The 27436-nt window shown below is 46.4% G+C and overlaps 1 protein-coding gene across 1 annotated transcript in view; it reads right to left on the bottom strand.

Annotated features, from left to right (window-relative positions):
* The window catches only part of LOC129833501 (speckle-type POZ protein-like), a 72102-nt gene extending 47377 nt beyond the window's left edge, over positions 1 to 24725 (bottom strand). Inside the window, exons 1-4 of the mRNA XM_055898149.1 lie at positions 24432 to 24725; positions 23908 to 24029; positions 22883 to 23034; positions 13836 to 13963 (exon numbers count right to left, since the gene is read on the bottom strand). Coding sequence (XP_055754124.1) covers positions 13836 to 13963; positions 22883 to 23034; positions 23908 to 24029; positions 24432 to 24509 — 480 coding nt within the window. The 5' untranslated portion in view covers positions 24510 to 24725. The remainder of the gene's footprint in view (positions 1 to 13835; positions 13964 to 22882; positions 23035 to 23907; positions 24030 to 24431) is intronic.
* Positions 24726 to 27436: the final 2711 nt, after the last annotated feature.

The raw sequence follows: 27436 nt of genomic DNA, 5'->3' as shown, positions 1-27436 counted from the left end.
TAGGTTGTGCTAAACGGCTAACGTTAGCTTGAAAGATCAAGCTTCTTGTAACAGAAGAGATAATCCCCTCCTGGATTAAGATCCCTGCTGACTAATATTTGTTTTGTGTGTTTTGAGATACTTGCAAACTTGTATGAGCTGGGTTGATGGTCTTAGCACTCGTTAGCATTTACTTAACCGCTAAGGGGATTCCTTTGTACCTGTTAGCAATTTGTTAGCATTCTGGTATGCTAACAAAACACGCCTCTTGTGTGCACTACCGGTAAGACCGCCTATCCCGGGAAGGCACAAGCACGGTATGAAGGTATGCAAATCTGGATACCGCCTAACCCAACTAGGAACAGATAGACGTGAGGTCAACGTTGATACGCTGAGGACACAGCGAAATGGTGAAAACCCAGTACCTTTATTTAACTAGACAAGTCAGTTAAGAACACATTCGTACTTTCAATGACGGCCTAGGAACACTGGGTTAACTGCCTTGTTCAGGGGCAGAATCACAGATTTTTACCTTTTCAGCTCGGGGATTCGATCTTGCAACCTTTCGGTTACTGGTTCAACGCTCTAACCACTAGGCTGCCTGCCGCCCCATGAGGATCAGATGAGGATCAACATGAAACAAAGGCACTTTTCTCCTCTCTCACCTTCTCTCTATCTATCACTATTCATCTGTCCATCTCAGTTACTGGTTCTCTATTTGGAAAAAGCCACGGGATGGTTCTTCCAATATTCAAAAATATTTATTCAAACTTTTTCAATAAATGTTCATATTTGTAGCTACTTTTTAAGTTGTTACCTGCAGTCCACTTGTGCAATACGTTAAGAGATAAAGCAGATCGCTTTCTTCATTTCACCTGTCACATTTTAAACGATGAAGCTTATCGTAGTTCCCCAGAACACTTGAGCCAGTCACGTGTTTGTTTATAAACAGCACACCGGGAGAAAGCCATGTGGCGAATCCATAGCATTCTATCAGTGAGTCTCTGTTGTGCAGCGCACATGAGGTGATGTACTTACACGTATGTGCAATTCACTACTCAATGTTCTCCATCAGATATCTTAGAATGGCTTTCTGACAGAAGTCAAAGATATCTGGATGAGTTATTTTTTCCCCTGTGCTTCCTACTAGTGTTTTCCCCCCTCCATTCTCATCCCATCTGGTCCATGTACACATGCTGCTCTTCCTTCAGAAAAGCAAGCATCACAACTTTGTTAATTTGCACAATTTATCTTGTTCACTTTCGCTTGTCAATGTCCATATAGATCGAAAATGATATCCGGTAGCTAGTAGCTATGCTTGTATAACTTTATGAGCTGGGTTTGCCAGTCTTACCAATTAGTTTGTCCGTTTTTGCCCGTTAGCAGTTAGCTTTGTGATTTCACTATTATAGTAGTTTGTGCTAATTTTGTTAGCATTCTGGTAATACAGGCCCAATGGGCTTTTCTTGCGTTTTTAGCACTTGCCTTGTGTGCTATGCCAGTTATACTGTAAAGCCTGGTATATAAGAAGGGCGATATGACAACATGAAAATCTGGATACCGCCCAAGCCTACTCCAAACCCTGTTACATCTTTTCTCAAACCATTTCCACCCTCATACACCCATCTTCCATCCTTCCCATTCTTTCTCTGTCTATCCTCCCTAACCAAGTCTCTCACTTTGTGTCTCAGTCTCACTGAGCCTCTACACATCTCCCCGTCTCAGTTTTGGGGAGGTGTGTGAGGCGAGAAAGGGAGGTGTGTAGAGAGGTAGATGGGGGTGAAGAGAGCAGCTGGAGCATCTGCCGCAGTCTCCTCTGACAGCAGCGTGGCATATGGCAAGGCCCTGTGAAGGATGGGCGCTGTCACCCGGCAAAGTGCTTACCCACAGACAGCCAGGAGGGGGGGGGGGGGGGGGGGACGACCAAGAGAGAGCGAGAGAGAAAGAGCAGGAGTAAGAGGAGGAAACAGCTGAACATCAGCACCCACCTCATTTATTCACACACTCCCTTGGAGGAGACGGTGGAGATAAAAAGAGGAGAGGAAGATAGAAAGAAAGCTCTGTGAATACAAAGAGGCTGCAGTGTGGTTAGGATGAGACTAGAAGCACTATTGTATCATCACTGTTAAGAGTTATGCTGGGGTAGAATGAGAAAACCCTTCAGTGGTTCATTCACTCCCTGAGGTGACAGAGTGGCTGAAAAAAATGGAGGCTACCTGAAACAAGCCAATCATGCCCACCAGCATGATTACCACTGACTTACCAATTTAGGATGACTGACAGAGTATCCGAAAGACACTTCTGTTCAACTTTCTGAATAGAGCTAGCCACACTTAACAGTAAGCAAAACCCCTTAGGCAGAGACAGAGCACGTTTTATGAGGAAGTTCTCCAACTAACGTATGTAAGGGGTGGAAAAGTACAGTCCTTGAGAACTACTGGTTTCGCTTCAGCCCAGCTGGTTTTGGAAAAAAATCCTGCATACAGTTAGTTCTCCAGGACTGGAGCTAGAGATCCATACAGTACACTGCTTTAAAACTAGATCCATACAGTACACTGCTTTAAAACTAGATCCATACAGTACAATGCTTTAAAACTAGATCCATACAGTGTATTTAAACTGTGACCTTGGTGAGTGAGGTTAGTATGAGCCCTGTCAGAGATGAGAGAGACCAGCCATTTACCAGGGTGTCTCATTAGAGAAGTGAGGAAAGTAAAGTCTCTCTCTCTCTGAGCACCTCGTGACAGCCAGCACAGAACCTTTAATGGGAACCATCTTCTCATTAAATACCTGCAGGTGTCTGGAGATTTGGCAGAAATGGACAGAGGAAAGAAGATTATAGAGAGCGAGATCACAAGCGTGAGAGATCGAGAGCGTGAGATCACGAGAGAGAGATAACGAAAGAGCGAGATAACGAGAGGGAAGAGAAAAAAGATGGCTAGAAAGGATGGCCGGGTTTGTTCTGGCACTCTCCCCTACGTGACACCCAGCCAGTTCACTGGTGTAGGAGCAGACAGAAAGACAGGGTTAGAGTAGAGCTTTCAGCTGGCACCAATTCACACTGGTACATGTCTCCTCTCCACCACACACCCTGTTTTACATCTCTGCCTGAGGGGAGAAGATGAGGGGCCAGGGGAGGGAGAGAGGAAAGGGGGCTATTCCACCCTCTCAGAGGCAGGGCAGGACCATATGGCCATGAGCGAGCGAGCGACATAACGAGAGCGAGCGAGCGACATAACGAGAGCGAGCGAGCGACATAACGAGAGCGAGCGAGCGACATAACGAGAGACATAACGAGAGCGAGAGAGCGAGAGATATAACGAGAGCGAGAGATATAACGGGAGAGAGCGAGAGAGAGAGATAACGAGAGAAACAACGAGAGCGAGCGAGCGATATAACGAGAGCGAGCGAGCGATATAACGAGAGCGAGCGAGCGATATAACGAGAGCGAGCGAGCGATATAACGAGAGCGAGCGAGCGATATAACGAGAGCGAGCGAGCGATATAACGAGAGCGAGCGAGCGATATAACGAGAGCGAGCGAGCGATATAACGAGAGCGAGCGATATAACGAGAGCGAGCGAGCGATATAACGAAAGCGAGCGAGCGATATAACGAGAGCGAGCGAGCGATATAACGAGAGCGAGCGAGCGATATAACGAGAGCGAGCGAGCGATATAACGAGAGCGAGATAACGAGAGCGAGATAACGAGAGATATGAGAGACAGCAAGCGAGAGCTAGACAATAATCTCCTCTTGTTCCGGTCATCCACATTTCCTTTACTCTCGCTTTAATGGAAACTATGCTTTCATTAAATACCTGCGAGGAGATGTAAAGAGGGAGAAATAAAAAGAGGGGAGGCGTAGAGCAAAGGAAGGGAGAGGAGGGAGCAGTGAGGAGGAAACAAGATAAGGGAGAGGAGCAAAGCCAGGAGAGAGGGAAGAGATGAGGGGTGGCATTGGGAAAAGAGCCAAGAGAAGACATTAGAGCATTGGGCTCTGGGGCGTTCCCTCTCTCTCTCAGAAGCAGGACATGACCATGTGGCCAAGAGAGCGAGAGAAAGAGAGGGACGGAGAGAGAAGGAAGGAGAGATAAGAGGTTTCAAGTTTTGATGTCAAATGCACTAGTACAGTGAAATTCCTTTCTTGCACACTCCAAACATGCATTAAGTAATCAATATCAATGAAGCACTAAAAATAACATAAGGTTGAACAAAAACACAACAAATAGAAAGAAGAACACAAGAAAGTAAGACGCTATGCACAGGGTCAGTTTGAGTGTTGGGATGCTGGAGTGATACAGGTACGTACTGTGCATTTACAAAGTATTCAGACCCCTTGACTTTTTCCACATTGTTACATTACAGCCTTATTCTAACCCATAACAACAAAGGACAAATAAGTTCATAAATAAATATCACATTTACTTAAGTATTCAGATCCTTTACTCAGTACTTGGTTGTAGCACCTTTGACAGCGATTACAACCTCGAGTCTTATTGGGTATGAGCCTACAAGCTCGGCACACCTGTATTTGGAGAGTTCCTCCCTTTCTTCTCTGCAGATCATCTCAAGCTCTGTCAGGTTGGATGGAGAGCGACGTTGCACAGCTATTTTCAGGTCTCTCCAGAGATGTTAGTTCGGGTTCAAGTCTGGGCTCTTGCTGGACCACTCAAGGACATTCAGAGACTTGTCCCGAAGCCACTCCTGTGTAGTCTTGGCTGTGTGCTTAAGGTCATTGTCATGTTGGAAGGTGAACCTTCACCCCTGTCTGAGGTCCTGAGCGCTCTGGAGCAGGTTTTTTATCAAGCATCTCTGTACTTTGCTCCGCTCATCTTTCCCTCAATCCTGACTAGTCTCTCAGTCCCTGCTGCTGAAAACATCCCCACAACAGGATGCTGCCACCACCATGGTTTACCGTAGGGGTGGTACCAGGTTTCCAGGTTTCCTTCCATAACACTTGGCATTCAGGCCAAAGAGTTCAATCTTGGTTTCATCAGACAAGATAATCTTGTTTCTCATGGTCTGAGAGTCTTTAGGTGACTTTTGGCAAACTCCAAGCGGCCGGTCATGTGCATTTTACTGAGGAGTGCATTCCGTCATGCCAATCTACCATAAAGGCCTGATTGGTGGAGCGCTGCAGAGATGGTTGTCCTTCTGGGAGGTTCACCCATCTCCACAGAGGCTCTCTGGAGCTCTGTCAGTGACTATTGGGTTCTTGGTCACCTCCCTAACGAAGGCCCTTCTCCCGATTGCTCAGTTTAGCCGGGTGGCCAGTTCCAGGAAGAGTCTTGGTGGTTCCAAACTTCTTCCATTTAAGAATGATGGAGGCATCTGTGTTCTTGAGGACCTTCAATGCTGCAGAAATGTTGTGGTACCCTTTCCCAGATCTGTGCCTCGATACAATCCTGTCTCGGAGCATTACAGACAATTCCTTCGACCGCATGACTTGGTTTTCGCTCTGACATGCACCGTCTACTGTGGGACCTTATATAGACAGGTGTGTGCCTTTCCAAATAGTGTCCAATCAATTGCACTTACCACAGTTGGACTCCAATCAAGTTGTAGAAAAATCAAGAATGATCAATGGAAAACAGGATGCACCTGAGCTCAATTTCGAGTCTCATAGCAAAGGGTCTGAACACTAAATACTGTAAATATGGTATTTGTTTTATGTTTTTTTATAAATTTGCAAAACATTAAGAACCAGTTTCGTTTTGTCATTATGGGGTAATGTGTGTAGATTGATGAGGCAAAAAAACAATGTAAACCATTTTAGAATAAGGCTGTAACATAACAAAATGTGGAAAAAGTCAAGGGGCCTGAATACTTTCCGAATGCACTGTATATACAGTTGAAGTCAGAAGTTTACATACATTTAGGTTGGAGTCATTAAAATGTGTTTTTCAACCACTCCACAAATTTCTTTTTAAAACAAACTATAGTTTTAGCAAGTCAGTTAGGCCATCTACTTTGTGCATGAAACAAGTCATTTTTCCAACAACTGTTTACAGACAGATTATTTCACTTATAATCAGTAAAGACTGCATCCCAGGGAGAAAAAGGACCAGGAATATTGAAGTACTTTACACTCTTACCTGCACACGGGAAGACCTTGTGGTAGCACCCTCATCATTTATTCCAGGGTCACTAACTCACTACAGTAACCCACACTAGGGCTGGGTGATATGGCCAAAATCATGGGCATTAATATGGAGTTGGTCCCCCCTTTGCTGCTATAACTGCCTCCACGCTTCTGGGAACACTTTCCACTAGATGTTGGAACATTGTATCACAATTCCAGTGGGTCAGAAGTTTACATACACTAAGTTAACTGTGCCTTTAAACAGCTTGGACAATTTCAGGAAATGTCATGGCTTTAGAAGCTTCTGATAGGCTTATTGACATAATTTAAGTCAATTGGAGGTGTACCTGTGGATGTATTTCAAGGCCTACCTTTCAAACTCAGTGCCTCTTTGCTTGACATCATGGGAAAATCAAAAGAAATCAGCCAAGACCTCAGAAAAACAATTGTAGACCTCCACAAGTCTGGTTCATCCTTTGGAACAATTTCCAAATGCCTGAAGGTACCACGTTCATCTGTACAAACAATAGTACACAAGTATAAACACCATGAGACCACGCAGCCGTCATATCTCTCAGGAAGGAGACGCATTCTGTCTCCTAGAGATGAACGTACTTTCGTGCGAAAGTGCAAATCAATCCCAGAACAACAGCAAAGGACCTTGTGAAGATGCTGGAGGAAACAGGTACAAACGTATCTATATCCACAGTAAAACGAGTCCTACATCGCCATAACCTGAAAGGCCGCTCAGCAAGGAAGTATCCCCTGCTCCAAAACCGCCATAAAAAAGCCAGACTACGGTTTGCAACTGCACATTGGGACAAAGATCGTACTTTTTGGAGAGATGTTTTTCTGGTCTGATGAAACAAAAATAGAACCGTTTGGCCATTATGACCATCGTTATATTTGGAGGAAAAAGGTGGAGGCTTGCAAGGCGAAGACCATCCCAAACGTGAAGCACTGGGGTGGCAGCATCATGTTGTGGGGGTGCTTTGCTGCAGGAGTGACTGGTGCACTTCACAAAATAGATTACATCATGAGGAGGAAAATTATGTGGATATATTTAAGCAACATCAAGACATCAGTCAGGAAGTTAAAGCTTGGTCGCAAATGGGTCCTCCAAATGAACAATGACCCCAAGTATACTGCCAAAGTTGTGGCAAAATGGCTTAAGGACAACAAAGTCAAGGTATTGGAGTGGCCATCACAAAGCCCTCAATCCTATAGAAAATTTGTGGGCAGAACTGAAAAGGCGTGTGTGAGCAAGGAGGCCTACAAATCTGACTCAGTTACACCAGTTCTGTCAGGAGGAATGGGCCAGAATTCACCCAACTTATTGTGGGAAGCTTGTGGAAGACTACCTCGAAACATTTGACCCAAGTTTAAATAGTTTAAGGCAATGCTACCAAATACTAATTGAGTGTGTGTAAACTTCTGACCCACTGGGAATGTGATGAAAGAAATAAACTCTGAAATAAATCACTCAACTATTATTCTGACATTTCACATTTTTTAAATAAAGTGGTGACCCTAATTGACCTAAGACAGGGATTTTTACCAGGAATAAATGTCAGGAATTGTAAAACTGAGTTGAAATGTATTTGGCTAAGGTGTATGTAAACTTCCGACATCAACTGTATAGGGGTAAGGTGACTAGGCATCAGGATATACACAGAGTATACCCAACATCAGAAACCTCTTCCTAATTATTGAGTAGCACCCCCACCCCTTTCGCCCTCAGAACAGCCTGAATTCATCGGGGCATGGACTCGACAAGGTGTTGAAAGCGTTCCACAGGAATTCTGGCCCATGTAGACCCAAATGTTTGCCACAGTTGTGTCAAGTTGGCTGGATGTCCTTTGGGTGGTGGACCATTCTTGATACACACAGGAAACTGTTGAGCGTGAATTACCCAGCCGCGTTGAAGTTCTTGACATAAACCGGTGCGCCTGGCACCTACTACCATAACCTGTTCAAAGGCACTTAAAAATGATGTCTTGCCCATATTTACCCTCTGCATGACACACACACACACACACACACACACACACACACACACACACACACACACACACACACACACACACACACCATGTCTCAATTGTCTCAAGGCTTAAAAATCCTTCTTCAACCTGTCTCCTCCTCTTCATCTACACTGATTGAAGTGGATTTAACAAGTGACATCAATAAGGGTTCATAGCTTTCACCTCGTCAGTCTGTCATGGAAAGAACAGGCGTCCTTAATGTTTTGTATACTCAGTGTATGATAATTTACACTGCTGCTACTCTGTTTATGATTGTATGTGAGTGTGTGTGCATGTATGTAGAGTCAGTATAAATGTGTGTGCATGTTATGTGTGTGTTGGAGTGTCAGTGTGCGTGAGTGTGTAGTGTCCTGTGAGCGTGCCATAGAGAACTAAATACAAGGGCTAACTCAGATATTCCCTAGAACCTATTTAGAAGTGTTATGGCTTGGGGATAGATGCTGTTCAGGAACCTGTTGGTGTCAGACTTGATGCACCGGTACCACTTGCTGTATGGAAGCTGAGAGAACAGTCTATGGCTTGGGTGGCTGGAGTCTAATGATTTTCCGGGTCTTCCTTTCACACCGCCTAATATAGAGGTCCTGGATGGCAGGGAACTCGGCCCCAGTGATGTACTGGCCTGTCCGCACCATCCTCTGGCACCATGCGATCGAGGGCGGTGTTGTTGCCATACCAAGCAGTGATGCAGCAAGTTAAGTTCTCTCAAAAGCGCAGCTGTAGACCTTTTTGAGGATTTGAGGGCCCATTGCCAAACCTTTTCAACTTCCTGAGGGGGAAGAAGCGCCGCCGCGCCTTCATGACGGTGCACGTGGACCATTTTAAGTTCTTTGAGATTTGGACACACCTGTGGGGGCCCCATGAGGGTCAGTTTGGTGGACGTGATGTTGCCTACCCTTCACCACCTGGGGTCGGCCCGTCAGGAAGTCCAGGATCCAGCTACAGAGTGAGATGTTCAGTGCCAGGGTCCTAAGCTTGGTGATGAGCTTGATGAGAGGGGACGATGGTGTTGAACGCTGAGCAGTAGTCAATGAACAGCATTCTCACAAAAGGAGAGCAAAAGAGTGGAGAGAAAGAGATACAACAATTTGAGAAAGAAAAAAATGGAGAAGGAAAGAGAACGAGAGGAGGAGAGAACGAGGAGACAGGTCTCCGATGGCAGTAAAGACTACATCCCAGGGAGAAAAGGGACCAGGAATATTGAAGTACTTACACTCTTACCTGCACACGGGAAGACCTTGTGGTAGCACCCTCATCATTTATTCCAGGGTCACTAACTCACTACAGTAACCCACACTAGGGCTGGGTGATATGGCCAAAATAAAATGGCCATTAATATGGAGTTGGTCCCCCCTTTGCTGCTATAACTGCCTCCACTCTTCTGGGAACACTTTCCACTAGATGTTGGAACATTGCTGCAGGGACTTGCGTCCGTTCAACCACAAGAGCATTAGTGAGATCGGGCAGTGATGTTGGGCGATTAGGCCTGGCTCGCAGTCGGCGTTTCAATTCATCCCAAAGGTGTTTGTTGAGGTTGAGGTCTGGTTGTAAGAAACTCAAACTCATAGTGTATTTATAGAACGCTTGTGGATTTAAATGAAGAAGCTAAGTGGAAACATCGTTGTCATCAACATCGTTGAATGTGCTGCATTGATCATGCAGACTGAACACAAGTGTCTTGTGGTCAAGCAACAACAAATGAGCTCCTTGAGTGAGACGGGGCAGGGCTAGGTCTGTGAGGAAATGGATGTTACACATGGCATATTACAAACCAAACATTCAAATACCGTTATAGAAGTTAAAGTAAAAACCTAAACCGGTCCGTACATCAATGCTGGTATATAGTAATATACAGTGTACCGTCCCGCCAAATCCACATGGGTTTCCTCATTAATGGAGCTGGTGTAGCTACCAGAGATTTACACAAGAGAGGAGCAGCCACCGAGGACTACAACCAACCAGCAGCCTAACACCACTGGGGAGGGATGTGTTGGAAGTATTCTCTATGCCAAGACTCTCTCACATACACATACACAGGCACATGTGCATACACACACACACAGTACACGCAGTTACACACACCGCAGTCACGCTCTGTAGTAGCTGCTATGCCCCTCCTAGTCCTCTGTCAATAGGCCCAGTATGGAAGCACTTTAAACAGACTTGCACATCGCTCCTCTCTCTCATAACAAACAGGGGGAAACTTCAAGACATGGTTTCCAGCACCATACCCACAGGGTTAATTAGGTTTGCTTTAAACAGCCACCACCACGCTTTTTAAACATTTATGGGCGCAGGCATGACAACGAGAACATTAACATCTCCAGACAGTTAACCTCTACTCTGTTCCCCTGATCCAACAGGGGGGTCGACACAGAGAGAGACAGCAAGAGATGGAGAGATGGTTGATCTCTACTCTGTTCCCCTGATCCAACAGGGGGGTCGACACAGAGAGAGACAGCAAGAGATGGAGAGATGGTTGACCTCTACTCTGTTCCCCTGATCCAACAGGGGGGTCGACACAGAGAGACACAGCAAGAGATGGAGAGATGGTTGACCTCTACTCTGTTCCCCTGATCCAACAGGGGGGTCGACACAGAGAGAGAGACACAGCAAGAGATGGAGAGATGGTTGACCTCTACTCTGTTCCCCTGATCCAACAGGGGGGTGACACAGAGAGAGAGACACAGCAAGAGATGGAGAGATGGTTGACCTCTACTCTGTTCCCCTGATCCAACAGGGAGGGCGGGGCGACACAGAGAGAGAGACACAGCAAGAGAAGGAGAGATGGTTGACCTCTACTCTGTTCCCCTGATCCAACAGGGAGGGCGGGGCGACACAGAGAGAGAGACACAGCAAGAGATGGAGAGATGGTTGACCTCTACTCTGTTCCCCTGATCCAACAGGAGGGGCGGGGCGACACAGAGAGAGAGACACAGCAAGAGATGGAGAGGTGGTTGACCTCTACTCTGTTCCCCTGATCCAACAGGAGGGGCGGGGCGACACAGAGAGAGAGACACAGCAAGAGATGGAGAGGTGGTTGACCTCTGCTGCCCCCTCTGTTACAGCCTAGTAATAACAGGGGATATAATCTAGCCCAACACTACAGCATCTGACCTGAGCCCTACTGACAAACTGACGGAATAAGAATCCGCACAGACCTTTTTGGTCCTAATTTAAAGTTAGGCATAAGGTTAGCAGTGTGGTTAGGGGTGGTGAAAAGTAATTGCAGAAATAGACCGGGTTTATGACTTTGTGCGCCTCCTATAAACAGGCTAGCCGTGCGCCTCCTATAAACAGGCTAGCCGTGCGCCTCCTATAAACAGGCTAGCCGTGCGCCTCCTATAAACAGGCTAGCCGTGCGCCTCCTATAAACAGGCTAGCCGTGCGCGTCCTATAAACAGGCTAGCCGTGCGCCTCCTATAAACAGGCTAGCCGTGCGCGTCCTATAAACAGGCTAGCCGTGCGCCTCCTATAAACAGGCTAGCCGTGCGCGTCCTATAAACAGGCTAGCCGTGCGCGTCCTATAAACAGGCTAGCCGTGCGCGTCCTATAAACAGGCTAGCCGTGCGCGTCCTATAAACAGGCTAGCCGTGCGCGTCCTATAAACAGGCTAGCCGTGCGCGTCCTATAAACAGGCTAGCCGTGCGCGTCCTATAAACAGGCTAGCCGTGCGCGTCCTATAAACAGGCTAGCCGTGCGCGTCCTATAAACAGGCTAGCCGTGCGCGTCCTATAAACAGGCTAGCCGTGCGCGTCCTATAAACAGGCTAGCCGTGCGCGTCCTATAAACAGGCTAGCCGTGCGCGTCCTATAAACAGGCTAGCCGTGCGCGTCCTATAAACAGGCTAGCCGTGCGCGTCCTATAAACAGGCTAGCCGTGCGCGTCCTATAAACAGGCTAGCCGTGCGCGTCCTATAAACAGGCTAGCCGTGCGCGTCCTATAAACAGGTTAGCCGTGCGCGTCCTATAAACAGGTTAGCCGTGTGCGTCCAATAAACAGGTTAGCCGTGTGCGTTCAATAAACAGGTTAGCCGTGTGCGTTCAATAAACAGGTTAGCCGTGTGCGTTCAATAAACAGGTTAGCCGTGTGCGTTCAATAAACAGGTTAGCCGTGTGCGTTCAATAAACAGGTTAGCCGTGTGCGTTCTATAAACAGGTTAGCCGTGTGCGTTCTATAAACAGGTTAGCCGTGTGCGTTCTATAAACAGGTTAGCCGTGTGCGTTCTATAAACAGGTTAGCCGTGTGCGTTCTATAAACAGGTTAGCCGTGTGCGTTCTATAAACAGGTTAGCCGTGTGCGTTCTATAAACAGGTTAGCCGTGTGCGTTCTATAAACAGGTTAGCCGTGTGCGTTCTATAAACAGGTTAGCCGTGTGCGTTCTATAAACAGGTTAGCTGTGTGCGTTCTATAAACAGGTTAGCTGTGTGCGTTCTATAAACAGGTTAGCTGTGTGCGTTCTATAAACAGGTTAGCTGTGTGCGTTCTATAAACAGGTTAGCTGTGTGCGTTCTATAAACAGGTTAGCTGTGTGCGTTCTATAAACAGGTTAGCTGTGTGCGTTCTATAAACAGGTTAGCTGTGTGCGTTCTATAAACAGGTTAGCTGTGTGCGTTCTATAAACAGGTTAGCTGTGTACGTTCTATAAACAGGTTAGCTGTGTGCGTTCTATAAACAGGTTAGCTGTGTGCGTTCTATAAACAGGTTAGCTGTGTGCGTTCTATAAACAGGTTAGCTGTGTGCGTTCTATAAACAGGTTAGCTGTGTGCGTTCTATAAACAGGTTAGCTGTGTGCGTTCTATAAACAGGTTAGCTGTGTGCGTCCTATAAACGGGTTAGCTGTGTGCGTCCTATAAACGGGTTAGCTGTGTGCCACTCAAAGCGGCATAAGGCCGTGTGGTATGGTTTTGGATGGCCAGATTGCTAGCAACAACGACAAGAAACTACGATGTGGTGAATCTTAAGTGTCTCGTTTCAGCTCATTTGATCTTGTTCTTGATACCATGCCTTGTTTTGAAGTGTTTTGACTGATTTCACATCTATGCTAGCATGGCAAAACATGTGCTATCTAGCTAGTTAACCAACAACCGCAACAATGTATTTGAGAGACAAGTTCTCATTGTGCAACTTTTAGGTTTTCAATAAACATTGGGGACAAAATATTATTTACATGTTATCAACAATATAAGCCAACCCCGTCTGTTTTGCCCCATAGTTGAGCACAAGTCGATGCTAAACAACCAACCCGTCTATAGAGATACATATAACTGCCAACATTATAGGGCATTGGGCCCCACGAGCCAGAACAGCTTCAACGTGCCTTAGCATAGATTCTACAAGTGTCTGGAACTCTATTGGACAGATGCGACACCATTCTTCCACAAGAAATTCCATCACTTGGTGTTTTGTTGTTAGAAAACACTGTCTCAGGCGCCGCTCCAGAATCTCCTATAAAGTGTTCAATTGGGTTGAGATCTGGTGACTGACACACACCCTTTAACCCCCTATGCTCCTTTGAAACCCTCTTTCAAAGTCACTGACATCTATTATTCTAGCCAGGGTAAACCAAATAATGGACAACTGGGCTTTTTTATACATGACCCTAAGCATGATGGGATGTCAATTTCTTAATTAACACCTGCTTCCAACATACTTTCAATCCTTCATTTACTTTAATTCCTTTATTTTGGCTGTTACCTGCATCTCTATGTTGTGTGAACTTGTGTCCTACCTCACAGAAGAGAGTGAGCTTGTCCTCAGGCAGCAGCCCATTGGCCTCATCCAGCAGAAAGTCTCTCCTGATGAATTTCTTAAAGCCCCAGTCCTTCCCCTGGACAAACCGGTATGCCCTCTGGCTCTCTGTAAAAGGGAACAACACAGACAGTTAGTGCACGTGTGTCTGTCATGACCATGAGAAAGGAGGAAGTGAGAGTGAGCACAGCCACACAGGAGGTTGAATGAAGGAAGTGTCACCTGCAGGAGACTTAACACCTCATAAGAAAACGATGCCACACTCCACAGAGATATTTTTCATACACTCCCTCATCTCTGGCACACACACACAGGCACGATAAGCAGGTGGGATAAGCAGGGATCAAAGCATCCCATTATAAAGTGCTTATGGACTGCCAAGTATGTCTGCCTGAGAAGAGGCAGGGAGAGTTCTGTGCACTACAAACACACAAGAGAAATGCCTTCATGCGGTACTTCACCAGGAATACGTACATACACTGGCTTGCGTCCAGAATGGCACCCTTTCCCTATATAGTGTACTACAAAAGTAGTGCACTATAAAGGGAATAGGGTGTTATTTGGGACACAACCACTGAGGACATACTCAACGTACATAACTCAATAACTAGAGTCAGAGACGCTGCTGTACCCTAGTGGTTGGTAAGACTGATGCTAACAATGCCACGGTCATGGGTTCAAGTCCCTCAGGGATCACATACTACAAATATAAATGCACTCACTTTACTGTAAATGGCTTTGGATCAAAGAGTCTGCCAAGTCAGATCACAATGAATTCCCTGCCCAGACATTTTACTACTCCAAGACCCTCTCAAATATCTCCAATGAAACTTCACATAAAGATCCCTGGTTATGTATAGAATGACAGGATCCCATCTAAGAAGCTCCTGTAGGGCAGGCCCCTCCTGTAGGGCAGGCCCCTCCTGTAGGGCAGGCCCCTCCTGTAGGGCAGGCCCCTCCTGTAGGGCAGGCCCCTCCTGTAGGGCAGGCCCCTCCTGCCATATAGGATGAGGATCCCTGGGGTCTAAAGAACCACACACACCAGGCCGACGGCCCATCTGCCGTTCGTCTGCCACTCTTTCGGCGTGGTGTGTTTCAGGAACCACCCTCTGATGGACGTCTGGCTGCAGACGTTATCACCCAATTCTACATGAAGAATCATTTAGCAAATTACAGCCAGAATTCTGTGCAGGGGTGCTGAGTACCATCGGCCAGCAAACGCTACTGGTGTCCAAGCCTTAAGAGTTAAGAGATCCCCTGCCTTATCCAAGTGGGAGACATTCAGATGGGGTAACAGCTCTGCTGAAAGCAGCAGCAGCGGTATGATTCAGTGGTGAGTACAGTAGTCAACCAGGCAGGCAGGGGCTGCGTTCCAAATGGCACCCTATTCCCTTTATAGTGCACTACATTGACCAGAGCCCTATGAGCTATATGGAATAGGGAATATGTTGTCATTTGGGATGCATGCAGGCAGTGGTGGAGTTGAGCGCATATCCAGTTCTCCACCCCAGTGCTCAATCAGGGGGTCCTCTCCCTCTAATCCCTCCTCTGGAGTTGGGCTACAAACAGGCCCTGACAGCCACCCTCTCAGACTGACAGAAATACAAACACTCCAAAGGCTCTTTTCTCTCCTCTTTTTTTCCTACTTTATTCATCGTCACTCTCCTCTTTTCCTCTCTGCATAATAGGAACTGATGTCAGAAGACTTTCATTTAAAGGCTTTGCGTCAGTCTCTCACTCTCATCTTAAACCTGTGTTGTTGAAAGCCACGTCAAACTTTTATGGACTTGACATGCCAAGTAGTGTATGGTTGGATACACACACACACACAGAGCAAAAGCACTGCATCTTTGTCTTATCCTCGTCTGCATGTTTGTCTCAAATCTTTCAGTCTGCCTTTTCTCTATTTCCTTTCTGATATGTGAGAGAGACTCAGGCATGGTCCCCTGGCCAGCAGCTCCTCTCCCTGTGTGGTGGAGGTATTGTTCTGTGTGTTATCAGGGTATATGGAAGAAGACCAGCAGCCTGTAACAACTTCCTACGGGGCTGGGTCTCAGCCTAACTGAGGTGTGAGGAGAGAGGGGGCTATCTGGGAGGAGGGAGGGAAGGAAGGAACGGGAGCACAGAGAACGGAGGAGAAAGGGTGAGAGGAGTCCAACGGCAGGAAGAGAGGTGAGATTTCTCCTCTACTGCTCAGTCCCTGCTCACTCTTCACACTAAGGTGTATGTCTGTGTGCACGTGTGTGTGCGCCTGTGCATTTGTGTGTGCGAGTATGCGTGTGTGTATTAAGCTGAGCTCAGCTGACCCTGCTGCCTCCACTGGGTCTCCTGAGCAGAACCAGAACCTCACACTGGCATTGGATCAACCTCAGGTCAGACCGCATGTGGTCACGGTAGGGTCACAGCAGGCTGGGTCACTGAGTCAGGAGGAACACACCAGGAATAACAAATAGGAGGAGGAGTGAGAAGACCAGCGATGGAAGCCTGTCACTCAAACAGTGGTTGGAAGCCTGTCACTCAAACAGTGGTTGGAAGCCTGTCACTCAAACAGTGCAGGCAGAGAGGTGGCATGTGAGGTGAGATATGTAGATAGATGGAGTGAGACAGAGATAAGGGAAAACAATAGGAAGGCGAGAGAGACAGGGACAGAGTTTTAGAGAAGAGAAGCGAAAGATAGTCAGAGCGAGCGAGAGAGAGGAGAGCCGGGGTTTACAGAGCATAGCATACATATTCCGGCTGTGGCTCAGGGGCCTGGTTGACACACAGTGAGAAGGTCACCCAGAAGACTGGCTGGCAAACATCACACACTCCGGGCCAACAGAGGAACACTACTCAATAGTGTGGGTCACACTAAGAGTGTGTGTGTGCGGGCATGACAGAGAAAGTGTAATGTACAGTATTGTCATGACGTTGGCCTGGGGTAGGTTTATGACAGTCATAAATACCTCTTTTCCCCCTCCCCGTTCCTCTTCCCTACTCTACTGATGTGACATTAGAAAGCCCCTTTGGTTAACATAGAGGTTGGGGGGAAATTAACTATACTCTGGTAATCCGACCAACTGAATATATGCGGTGGTACTTAAGGTATATTATGTCAGTTCGGTTGCCCTCTGACACATTCTCATCAATGATAGAATGACAAACTCTACTGTGGAAAGTCTAAACATCAGAGGTATCGGATTCACATGGAATTGTTGTTTAATTCAAATGTTTGAATATGAAATTATTTGTGAAGAGATTAAATGTAATTTTAGCTTCCAAATGAGAGATTTGTGTTTTCATAAGTTTAGGCCTCTGCTCAACCAGTGGCCCGCCCCTGTGAAGAGACATGGGTTACAAAGTTCAGACACACCCCTCTCCCTCCACTATATAAAGCCATTGACAAAAATATAACTTCCTGTTCCGAGGATGAGGGTGACGATCCCATGTCAGAATGGTTCAGATAATAACTACAGAACTAAGCCAACATCAGCATGAGCTTTGGTTGTGAATGGTATGAACTATGAACTCGTATTCACTACAGAAGTGATACCTCCTAGCCGTTGAGTTGGCAACAGATGCTTCAAACGCAGGTTAGGAAGGACAGTCAGAGTATCCCGTCTACTACACAACGACGTTACTACAAGGTATCCAGTGACCACCAGAGACATTCTTCAAAGGACAGAGGACTCGGTTTGGCAACACGGTCTTCCATCTACCACCAACCTACTGAAGCGCAGCTCAGAGTAAATATTTATTGCATTTTCCTTTTCCAAATGGGAATGGGAATTTAGAACGCATAAGATACTGTATTTACGATAGCACAGCTTCGCCTCTTCCAGTCTCCCGCTCTTTCACTAAAACCCAGCCCCCTTTCCTTTGTGTAACAAGCTGTCATATCTGTTCCGCCCGCTAGGGACGTTTTCCTTTATGACGGCAATTTGTAATCAAGTTATGATTTAATTGTGTGATTAGTTAGGTATTTAGTAAATAAATAATTAAACCCAATTTTGTATTGCTGATTCAACTTATTAGCCAGGATTCTTGCAGATAAACAAGAATTTACAACTTTCAGAATATGAGACTGAAGAAAGATGACGATGTTGACTGCTATTGATGTAAAATATTGCTAAATCTTTAAGAGTTTATTCGGAAGATAACGGCTCTATAAATATTATTTCGTGGTGCCCGACTCTCTAGTTAATTACATGTACCCGATTAGCTCAATCAGGTGATATTAATTACGGAGAAAGTATTTTATAGAATAGCATGTCATAGCAATTAATCCGGCATAGCCAAAGACACGACAGTATGTACATCAGTTCAAAACACAACTCAAATCCCTCCGTGATCATCTGTTCTCTGGAAAGAGGTTTAGAGAATCCCAAAAGGAGCCTGGAGCTTTTCCCCATTACACAAACACAATCAAACATTCACACACCTAGACCTCCATACACAGACACACACTCCAACCCCATCCTCCCAACCACTACTGCCTCATCCCCATCCCACTTCATCCCTCCACATCAATTGCTGCCCTTTAGTCTAAATCTCATTCATTAAATACAGTACACAACACATACAGTGGGGCAAAAAAGTATTTAGTCAGCCACCAATTGTGCAAGTTCATCAACTTAAAAAGATGAGGCCTTTAATTTATCATAATAGGTACACAAAATGAGAAAAACAAATCCAGAAAATCACATTGTAGGATTTTTTATTAATTTATTTGCAAATTATGGTGGAAAATAAGTATTTGGTCACCTACAAACAAGCAAGATTTCTGGCTCTCACAGACCTGTAACTTCTTCTTTAAGAGGCTCCTCTGTCCTCCACTCGTTACCTGTATTAATGGCACCTGTTTGAACTTGTTATCAGTATAAAAGACACCTGTCCACAACCTCAAACAGTCACACTCCAAACTCCACTATGGCCAAGACCAAAGAGCTGTCAAAGGACACCAGAAACAAAATTGTAGACCTGCACCAGGCTGGGAAGACTGAATCTGCAATAGGTAAGCAGCTTAGTTTGAAGAAATCAACTGTGGGAGCAATTATTAGGAAATGGAAGACATACAAGACCACTGATAATCTCCCTCGATCTGGGGCTCCATGCAAGATCTCACCCCGTGGGGTCAAAATGATCACAAGAACGGTGAGCAAAAATCCCAGAACCACACAGGGGGACCTAGTGAATGACCTGCAGAGAGCTGGGACCAAAGTAACAAAGCCTACCATCAGTAACACACTACGCTGCCAGGGACTCAAATCCTGCAGTGCAAGACGTGTCCCCCTGCTTAAGCCAGTACATGTCCAGGCCCGTCTGAAGTTTTCTAGAGAGCATTTGGATGATCCAGAAGAAGATTGGGAGAATGTCATATGGTCAGGTGAAACCAAAATAGAACTTTTTGGTAAAAACTCAACTCGTCGTGTTTGGAGGACAAAGAATGCTGAGTTGCATCCAAACATACCTACTGTGAAGCATGGGGGTGGAAACATCATGCTTTGGGGCTGTTTTTCTGCAAAGGGACCAGGACGAGTAACGTGGCTGGGTCCTTCAGCATGACAATGATCCCAAACACACCGCCCGGGCAACGAAGGAGTGGCTTCGTAAGAAACATTTCAAGGTCCTGGAGTGGCCTAGCCAGTCTCCAGATCTCAACCTCATAGAAAATCTTTGGAGGGAGTTGAAAGTCCGTGTTGCTTAGCAACAGCCCCAAAACATCACTGCTCTAGAGGAGATCTGCATGGAGGAATGGGCCAAAATACCAGCAACAGTGTGTGAAAACCTTGTGAAGACTTACAGAAAACGTTTGACCTCTGTCATTGCCAACAAAGGGTATATAACAAAGTATTGAGAAACTTTTGTTATTGACCAAATACTTATTTTCCACCATAATTTGCAAATAAATTCATAAAAAATCCTACAATGTGATTTTCAGGAATTTTTTTTTCTAATTTTGTCTGTCATAGTTGAAGTGTACCTATGATGAAAATTACAGGCCTCTCTCATCTTTTTAAGTGGGAGAACTTGCACAATTGGTGGCTGACTAAATACTTTTTTGCCCCACTGTACAGTCCAATGTGTATGTGTAATGGAGTACCTGCATTTGCATCAACCCCCACACACCTACATAGGCTGACATATAACCAGGACGGCAAGCACAGAAGCTCGTTCGCTCACACACACACACACACACACACCATGAGCACACACACCCACACCATTTCCGGAGAAAATCTCATCTCTATTGAATAATGAGCTCTATAAGCAAGTGTCAGCACAAACATGTGTAACGACGTTCCTTCTAGCCGTGTCAATATGTGATTATGTAAAGACTGTCCAATGACTCTTCCCACAACACAACCACACTGAATGCCTGACCGCCCCCATCAGTTACCGCGGGCAACCAGCTCTGACAACCACAGACAAGCATTCAGAGAGAGGTTACAATCAGCCAGGAGACCATGTGGAACTAAAGACACGAACCACAACACCACAAACACTGTACTGGCAAATGAGATTGTTCTTTTAAAATATACAGTGTATGAAGACCTGTGTACACACAGCAAATTAACCTGAACTTGAACCTGTGACCAAACAGACTGGAGACATAACCTCTCCTCAGCACTTAGCACCTAAAAAGCACTACAAAGCCCACTGTCTGAGAGGAACCATTTAAATAAACCCTAGCCAACACCGCCATATAGCAGGAGACTTCCTCTCTCTCTCTCTGTTCTCAGAGCTGTCAGCGCATCAGTGTGTCTGCCAGCAGGCTGCTTTATCTGGCACAGGAGAAGAGGGGGGGGGGGGGGGGGGGTGCCAAGAGACACGTTACAAACCGTTCATCCACAATCCCACAGGAGAGCCAGCTAGCTAGCGACTAAGCCAGGGAGAGAAATGATGTGGCAGAGAGGAGAGGATGTTCGGGGGAGAGGGGAGAGAGAGGTGGGGGGGGGGCTGCCAGTAGAGCCCAAATCTATCTCCATTAGCAGGCAGTAACACCATCAGAGACCAACAGAGGAGACCAACATGCATTACTGATTGAGGCTCTCTATTCAGGTGGGGGTGGCTGAACAGCATGAGGTTAAAGGTTAGATCCACTTGAAACAGTTCATGTTTAAGGCAACAAATGATATATGCAGAATCTTTACATTACTCACAATAATCTTTAACCATATTTCTAACCACCTACATACATACATATATATACACATACATACATACATACATACATACATACATACATACATACATACATACATACATATATATATATTTAGCTATGTATCACACCAATCTGTACTTGGTCTTACTATCCATTTCAGTGGAGTGTGTGGCCCTGTGAGACTGTGTGGAGAGCCCCAGCAGTGACATGCCACATAAACAGTCCTCACACTCTGAGCCACAGCCTTCTTAATTAAGGCACTTTGTTTTTATTTGGCCTGGGTTCTCTTCAGGAGGCATGGATTTAATTGGATTTTAAATGATCCAGAACAGATAGAGCTATCTTTACTGCCATATTCTCAGACGGAGTGCTCGCTGAAGTCCCTTGTCACGAATACGGTGGCTGCGGGTAATTTTCTCCAGTGACAAGGCGAGCAGAGAGCTGAGGTGAAGATGGGGGGTCTACCACCAAAAAACACAATTTACAGCAAACACCCCAGAGACACGAAGAGGAGAACAGTTCTCTCAACATTCTCCATCTTTAATCTCTTTCAGTGGTCATGTGGAGAGGCAGATTCAGGTGAGCTGACCGAGTGAAGGAATGAAACGGCTCTAGGTGGTGTTTACCACCCACTCTGCAGGCTACTGCTGTCCCCCTTAGAGTGGTGCAGCGAAATGGGCACAGCCAACTATGCATTAACTGTACCTTAAGAGCCTCAAGTGAGCTTGATGCACAATTACAGTACGCGGCCCAGGGCCTGTTTCATAACAGTAGTGTTTGTGAAGGTGTTGTTGTTGAGGGAGTGAAAAAGCACTGCCACAATGAAGATGTAGAGTGTAGAACGGAGAGAGTGAAAGTGAGGGAGGGAGGGGTTGTCAGCAGGAAAACCATTTCCCTTTCTACACGACCTGCACTGCGGGGGGTAGTAAACAGTCTTGCTGCATACACCTCTGATACAAACATTCCTCCTCTGCCCCTCTCCTCACCTCCTCCCATACTTCCTGTGCTCGACGGGGTGCCGGAGAGGCAACCAACCAGGTAGAGAGCCTGATAACCAGGAAGCGGTCACATCTGGCCCACTCTAATTCAGTTCCACACAAGTTTGCTTTTCCTCCCCATAACATACCTAATTAAAAAGAGTAGGCATTGGAAGAAACACGTATCCTTTCCAATTCATCAGCCAGAAAAGAGGCAGAAGACAAAAATTGCTCCATGCTACTTTGAATTAAATATGGGGTGGAACGAATCCACCCTGCAGTGATTTTACACACCCATATGGCTATCAACACCTCGGCCCGCACACTGAATTAGACACTTTGGCTCCCTCACCCCCTCCTATGCACACACTCACTTAGTAAACCTCAGAGACAGAGGTAATACATCTCTGAAACTTCCTAACCTTGTTCCTATTAGTCAACATGTCTTACATTTTCTACTGCCAAGCTACAGGTTTGAGCTGAGAGGTTCAAGAGTGGATTGTTATAAGTAGTTCTGTTATCACATTACCTCTCACACACCTACATAATATCAAGCCAGGTACACTATGGGATTACAATGGCAGCGCACCACTGACCCTATAGAAATGGTGGGTTGTTGGGGATAGATATTTCCCAAACCAAAAAATTATTCACATTCAAGAAAACATTAAAAAGTACATCTACTAAGATTGACCATATGACTGGACAGATACTGACACCTGAATTGACTGTTACCTTTCAGGTATTTTAAATGTCCGTAATGTCTACTTGTTAATGTTATTTAAATGCATGTACATGTACTGTAATGCCATTTTCGTCATGTGTCGGAACCCAGGAAGACTAGCTGTCGTCATGGCATTAGCTAATGGGGATCCAAATCAACTCAAATCAAGTGTGACTTACCCATAGCCTTAGTCTCCTCTCCCTTAGCATTGAGGATGGAGAACTTGAACTTGGCACGCACCTCGCTCTTGGGACAGCTGACCAGGAGCAGGTAGAGGGACAGGTAGTCCTTACTCTCCTCGTCCAGGCCTTTAGGGTTTACACGCAAACACCTGGACACACAGAGGGAGGGATCAGCATCAGTGATCATCAGACTCAGTCATACAGAGACAAGGTCAGTCAACTATGCTCAGTAACTGTCCAAAAGACTAACATGCTGACCAGACCGGACACGTCGCAAAATAAATTTAGAAATCCATGTTATTCAATTATTGCATGCTCCAACGAGCGTCTGCGATGCCAAGGGCTAAAATAGAAGTCGTTCCTATTTCTGACGCAGATCGCACTGAAAGTCATCTCCTCATTGGTTTATAGAAGCAGGTACCCATGTGCCATCTCATTGGTTATACCCACGTGGGTGATTGAAAGACGAACTTTGTTGCCGGTTGTCGTGGTAATACTATGAGAGTTTAGATGCCGATCACCATATAAGTTCAAAGATTAAAAAGCCTGGAAAGAGGAGAGATGACTAGAAACGATTCGGTTGGCCGTTTTATGTGTGGATTAATTGTCGGAGTAGAGGTCCTTGTGCATTTCAGGTAAAATAACAACTCAATGTTTATATCCCAGGACAAATTAGCTAGAAACAGCAAGCTAGCTAAATAGGACAAATGAACGTTAGCTAGCAAGTGCAAGCTAGCTAGCTAGCTAAATTGCCATACATGTTTAATGCTTTCGACCTGTCCCCAAATTAATGTCATTGGTTCAGAGTTTGTTTTGATATTTTAACCTGCGTGTCGAGATCGCTTTTGGTGTGGGGGGGGGGGGGGGGGGCAAAATAAATGTATGCACGATGGCGCATGCGCGCAGCCGGATTGGGTTCCGTGTTAGGAGTCTAAATCAGAACAATCATGGACAAGTTATTGGTCCTGTAGTCCCTTATTGCTTATCCATAGCACCCACTTCTTGGCCCTGCCTCCACTCACCATTTAAGCTTGTCATTGGCTCCCGAAGAGAAGGTGGAGCTCTTGATGACCTCGCCCATCTCCTCACGACAGAAGCTGAAGTTGTTGATGGTCCACATGTAAGAGAACTTCACCACTTTGATCTAACAGAAGTAGGGACACACACACACACACACACGGCAGGAATCAGACATGATGAATTTAATTTATTTATCTATTCCATACAGGTAGCTAAGTGGCTGGTTGGTCAGCCTGGACTTCAAAACCACACATCAAACCTGCCTTTTATCTCAATAAACACTGACAACAAACAGGGGGAGAAGAAAGGATTTTAAAAAGCTGCAGCAAAAAATGATTTTGCAAGGACAGAGAGATGAAAAACACATCAATAGAAAAAAAAAAAAAAAACATCCCTCTTCTTTAAACAGGCTGTTATCAAAAACACCAGCACTGGCAGTCCTGACTGACTGACTGACTCACAGACAGGTGTAAGTAGTCTACATAGAAAAACAGATACATGTACACACACCAATCCCCACGCTTACCTGAGTGTAACACCAGCTCTCAGCCACAGGGCCGCTGGACATGTCCGCGGGGGGAGGGGGACTCGGGACTCTTGACATCGCCAGCGTTGAGGCAGGGGGGGCCTGAGTGGAGCCTGAGCACCAGCCAGGAGGGGGGCAGAGTGGAGGGGTGGCTGAGCCCAACAAAACACCACTGAATGGGCTAAGTATTCAACCAGACCCCCACACACAGCACCAGGGTCCAGCCAAGGATAACGTCTGGGGAATGTCCAGGGAACCCACAGCAACACCCTACAACCAGAGAGAGTCGCATTATCATAGGTGTTATAGTCAGTGCGTGTGTGCTAAAAGGCTAATTGTAATTGAGCGGTATTGCTCAGTAAGAAGGACAAAACAGCTCTGAATTCATTTGTTTTCAAAGGGCTTCTGCATTCAAAGCAGAGAGGCTGTGAACGCTGCTCGCTCGGCTTCAGTGAGAAAAGCCCTCGTTTATCTGCCGTGGTTCTGCCTTTCTTTTGCTTTGAGCGGAGCGCCAACCGATCTGTGACAGAGTGAAGAGCAAGGCTTAAGACTATCATCCCACGCCTGCCAGCCAATCTCCACTCACTCAAGTAGCCTACACAAGGTCACATACAACTTTCAAAGAGCACATTGACTTGGAAATGTCATAGCCTATTCCAAAATGTGCAAACTTCTATCAATCTGTGTGTGCACAAGTTACTCACTCTGTTTTTCAAGGTACATGTGTGAATACAGCCACAATAGAAAAACAGCATTGACTTCAGTTGAACCATAGATCTACAATCTATAAGAGAGAACTGTGACTTTAACCAATGACTTCTCTTCAATATCACCTTTACAGAACCACAGATGACCCCTGGGAATAGAACAAGAATGTGTTCCCCGGCTCCATTCCTCCCTCTTCCCCCGGCTCCTTTCCTCCCTCTCCCCCCGGCTCCTTCCCTCCCTCTCCCCCCGGCTCCTTCCCTCCCTCTCCCCCCGGCTCCTTCCCTCCCTCTCCCCCCGGCTCCTTCCCTCCCTCCCTCTCCCCCCGGCTCCTTCCCTCCCTCCCTCTCCCCCCGGCTCCTTCCCTCCCTCCCTCTCCCCCCGGCTCCTTCCCTCCCTCTCCCCCCGGCTCCTTTCCTCCCTCTCCCCCCGGCTCCTTTCCTCCCTCTCATCCTGCACATGTCAAATTGAAGATATCAGAGGGTCTCAGGGCAAAGCCTCCTCTACTCTCTTTCCTCAGTCAACCTGCTAGTTCCCCAACTCGCAGCCAGACAATCCCTTCGCTTTGCTTCTTAATTAGTGTCTGATTGAAAGGGAAGTTCAGGACATAGATAACTTCCCAGAATCTGTGTGTGAGAGTGAGAGAGAGGGAAGGAAAGGACAATGGGGGGGGGGGGGGGGGGGGTCCACCTCCTCAACCTGGCAGAGTGGAGACGACAAACAGTCCTCACGGACGCAGGCAGGACTTAATGAATGTTTAGAGAGAATTTTTTCCCTTTTCTCCCCAATTTTCGTGGTATCCAATCGCTAGTAATTACTATCTTGTCTCATCGCTACAACTCCCGTACGGACTCGGGAGAGACGAAAGTCGAAAGCCAACCAAGCCGCACTGCTTCTTAACACAGCGCGCCTCCAACCCGGAAGCCAGCCGCACCAATGTGTCGGAGGAAACATCGTGCACCTGGCCCCCTCGGTTAGCGCGCACTGCGCCCGGCCCGCCACAGGAGTCGCTGGAGCGCGATGAGACAAGGATATCCCTACCGGCCAAAACCTCCCTAACCCGGACGACGCTAGGCCAATTGTGCGTCGCCCCACGGACCTCCCGGTCGCGGCCGGCTGCGACAGAGCCTGGGCGCGAACCCAGAGACTCTGGTGGCGCAGCTAGCGCTGCGATGCAGTGCCCTAGACCATTGCGCCCTAGAGAACTTTGTTGGATCTGATCTTTCTGTTTCTTATTTTGTTCTATTTGCATCTGATGAAAAACACTGGTGGCATTTTCACTCAGTAAAACAATACAATATTAATCAAAAGATGGCGAACAAGGCAGCACTGATTTGCAATTTAAATTACCTGAGACTTCCTAACAATGAATTATAGTCTGTGTAAACTAGTGTGTTAATGGGTGTAACAAATTTGCAGCTTAAGTGCATAAATGCATGCACACATGCAAACTGCTGTGTGGCGGAGTGTGTGCGTTGCATGGGTGCAATAAATGTGTGCCCCTGTATGTTTCCTTAAGCTGTTTGTTTTCGCATGTCTCTGTATAGGCTACTGTCTCCCAACGTGTGTGCTGCCAACAGCGATCATGAGGGAACCACTAAGAAAACATGACAATACTGGCATCATCGCTAACAACTTCACAGCTTTTCTAAATGCACCCAGATGACACTTAACCAGAATAAAGCTGGAGATTGATTTGTCTTTTCATGACAATCATCAGGAGCAGAGAAGCAGAAAAATGACAGTAACAACTCAGCGATAGTGGGGGGTGGGGTGTGTGGTAATCCTTGCACTCCCTCACTTCAAAAGCTTGAGCCGGTTCATTCATCATGGTGATTCAGCTGGTGACAGTCAGCACCAATGGACAGAAGGACAAACAGGTGAGAATACACACGGCAGGGGAAATAAATACCATCACTGCAGTACGTCAGAGAGCGTTAAGAGGGTTGTGTAGATTGTGTGCTCCCCTGAAAACAATCACTAGACAAAGTATGAGGTAAGGATGGCAGCGGTGTGTAACAGACAGTGTGTTGTGAGGGGTTCTCGGGTTGTGTACATGTGTGATTGCCTACCGCCCACATCTCATTTCCCTAACCCATCCTAGTCTGCTGCTGTGGGGACCGACAGGGTGAGGGGGGAGAAAGGAGACCTGGAGCACATTTATATTAATTACATAGACAGGCCTCTCGCACTGTGCCAGTCCAGATCTCCCTCCCACCACAGCCTTCACCTCACCACTAAGAGGTGCGTGAATTACTTAAACATTGACATATGGACAAACAGATCCCAGGAAACCAACA

Source organism: Salvelinus fontinalis, chromosome 34 (assembly GCF_029448725.1).
Source record: "Salvelinus fontinalis isolate EN_2023a chromosome 34, ASM2944872v1, whole genome shotgun sequence".
NCBI classification, from domain to species: domain Eukaryota; kingdom Metazoa; phylum Chordata; class Actinopteri; order Salmoniformes; family Salmonidae; genus Salvelinus; species Salvelinus fontinalis.
This window is presented reverse-complemented; position numbering and strand designations above follow the sequence as displayed.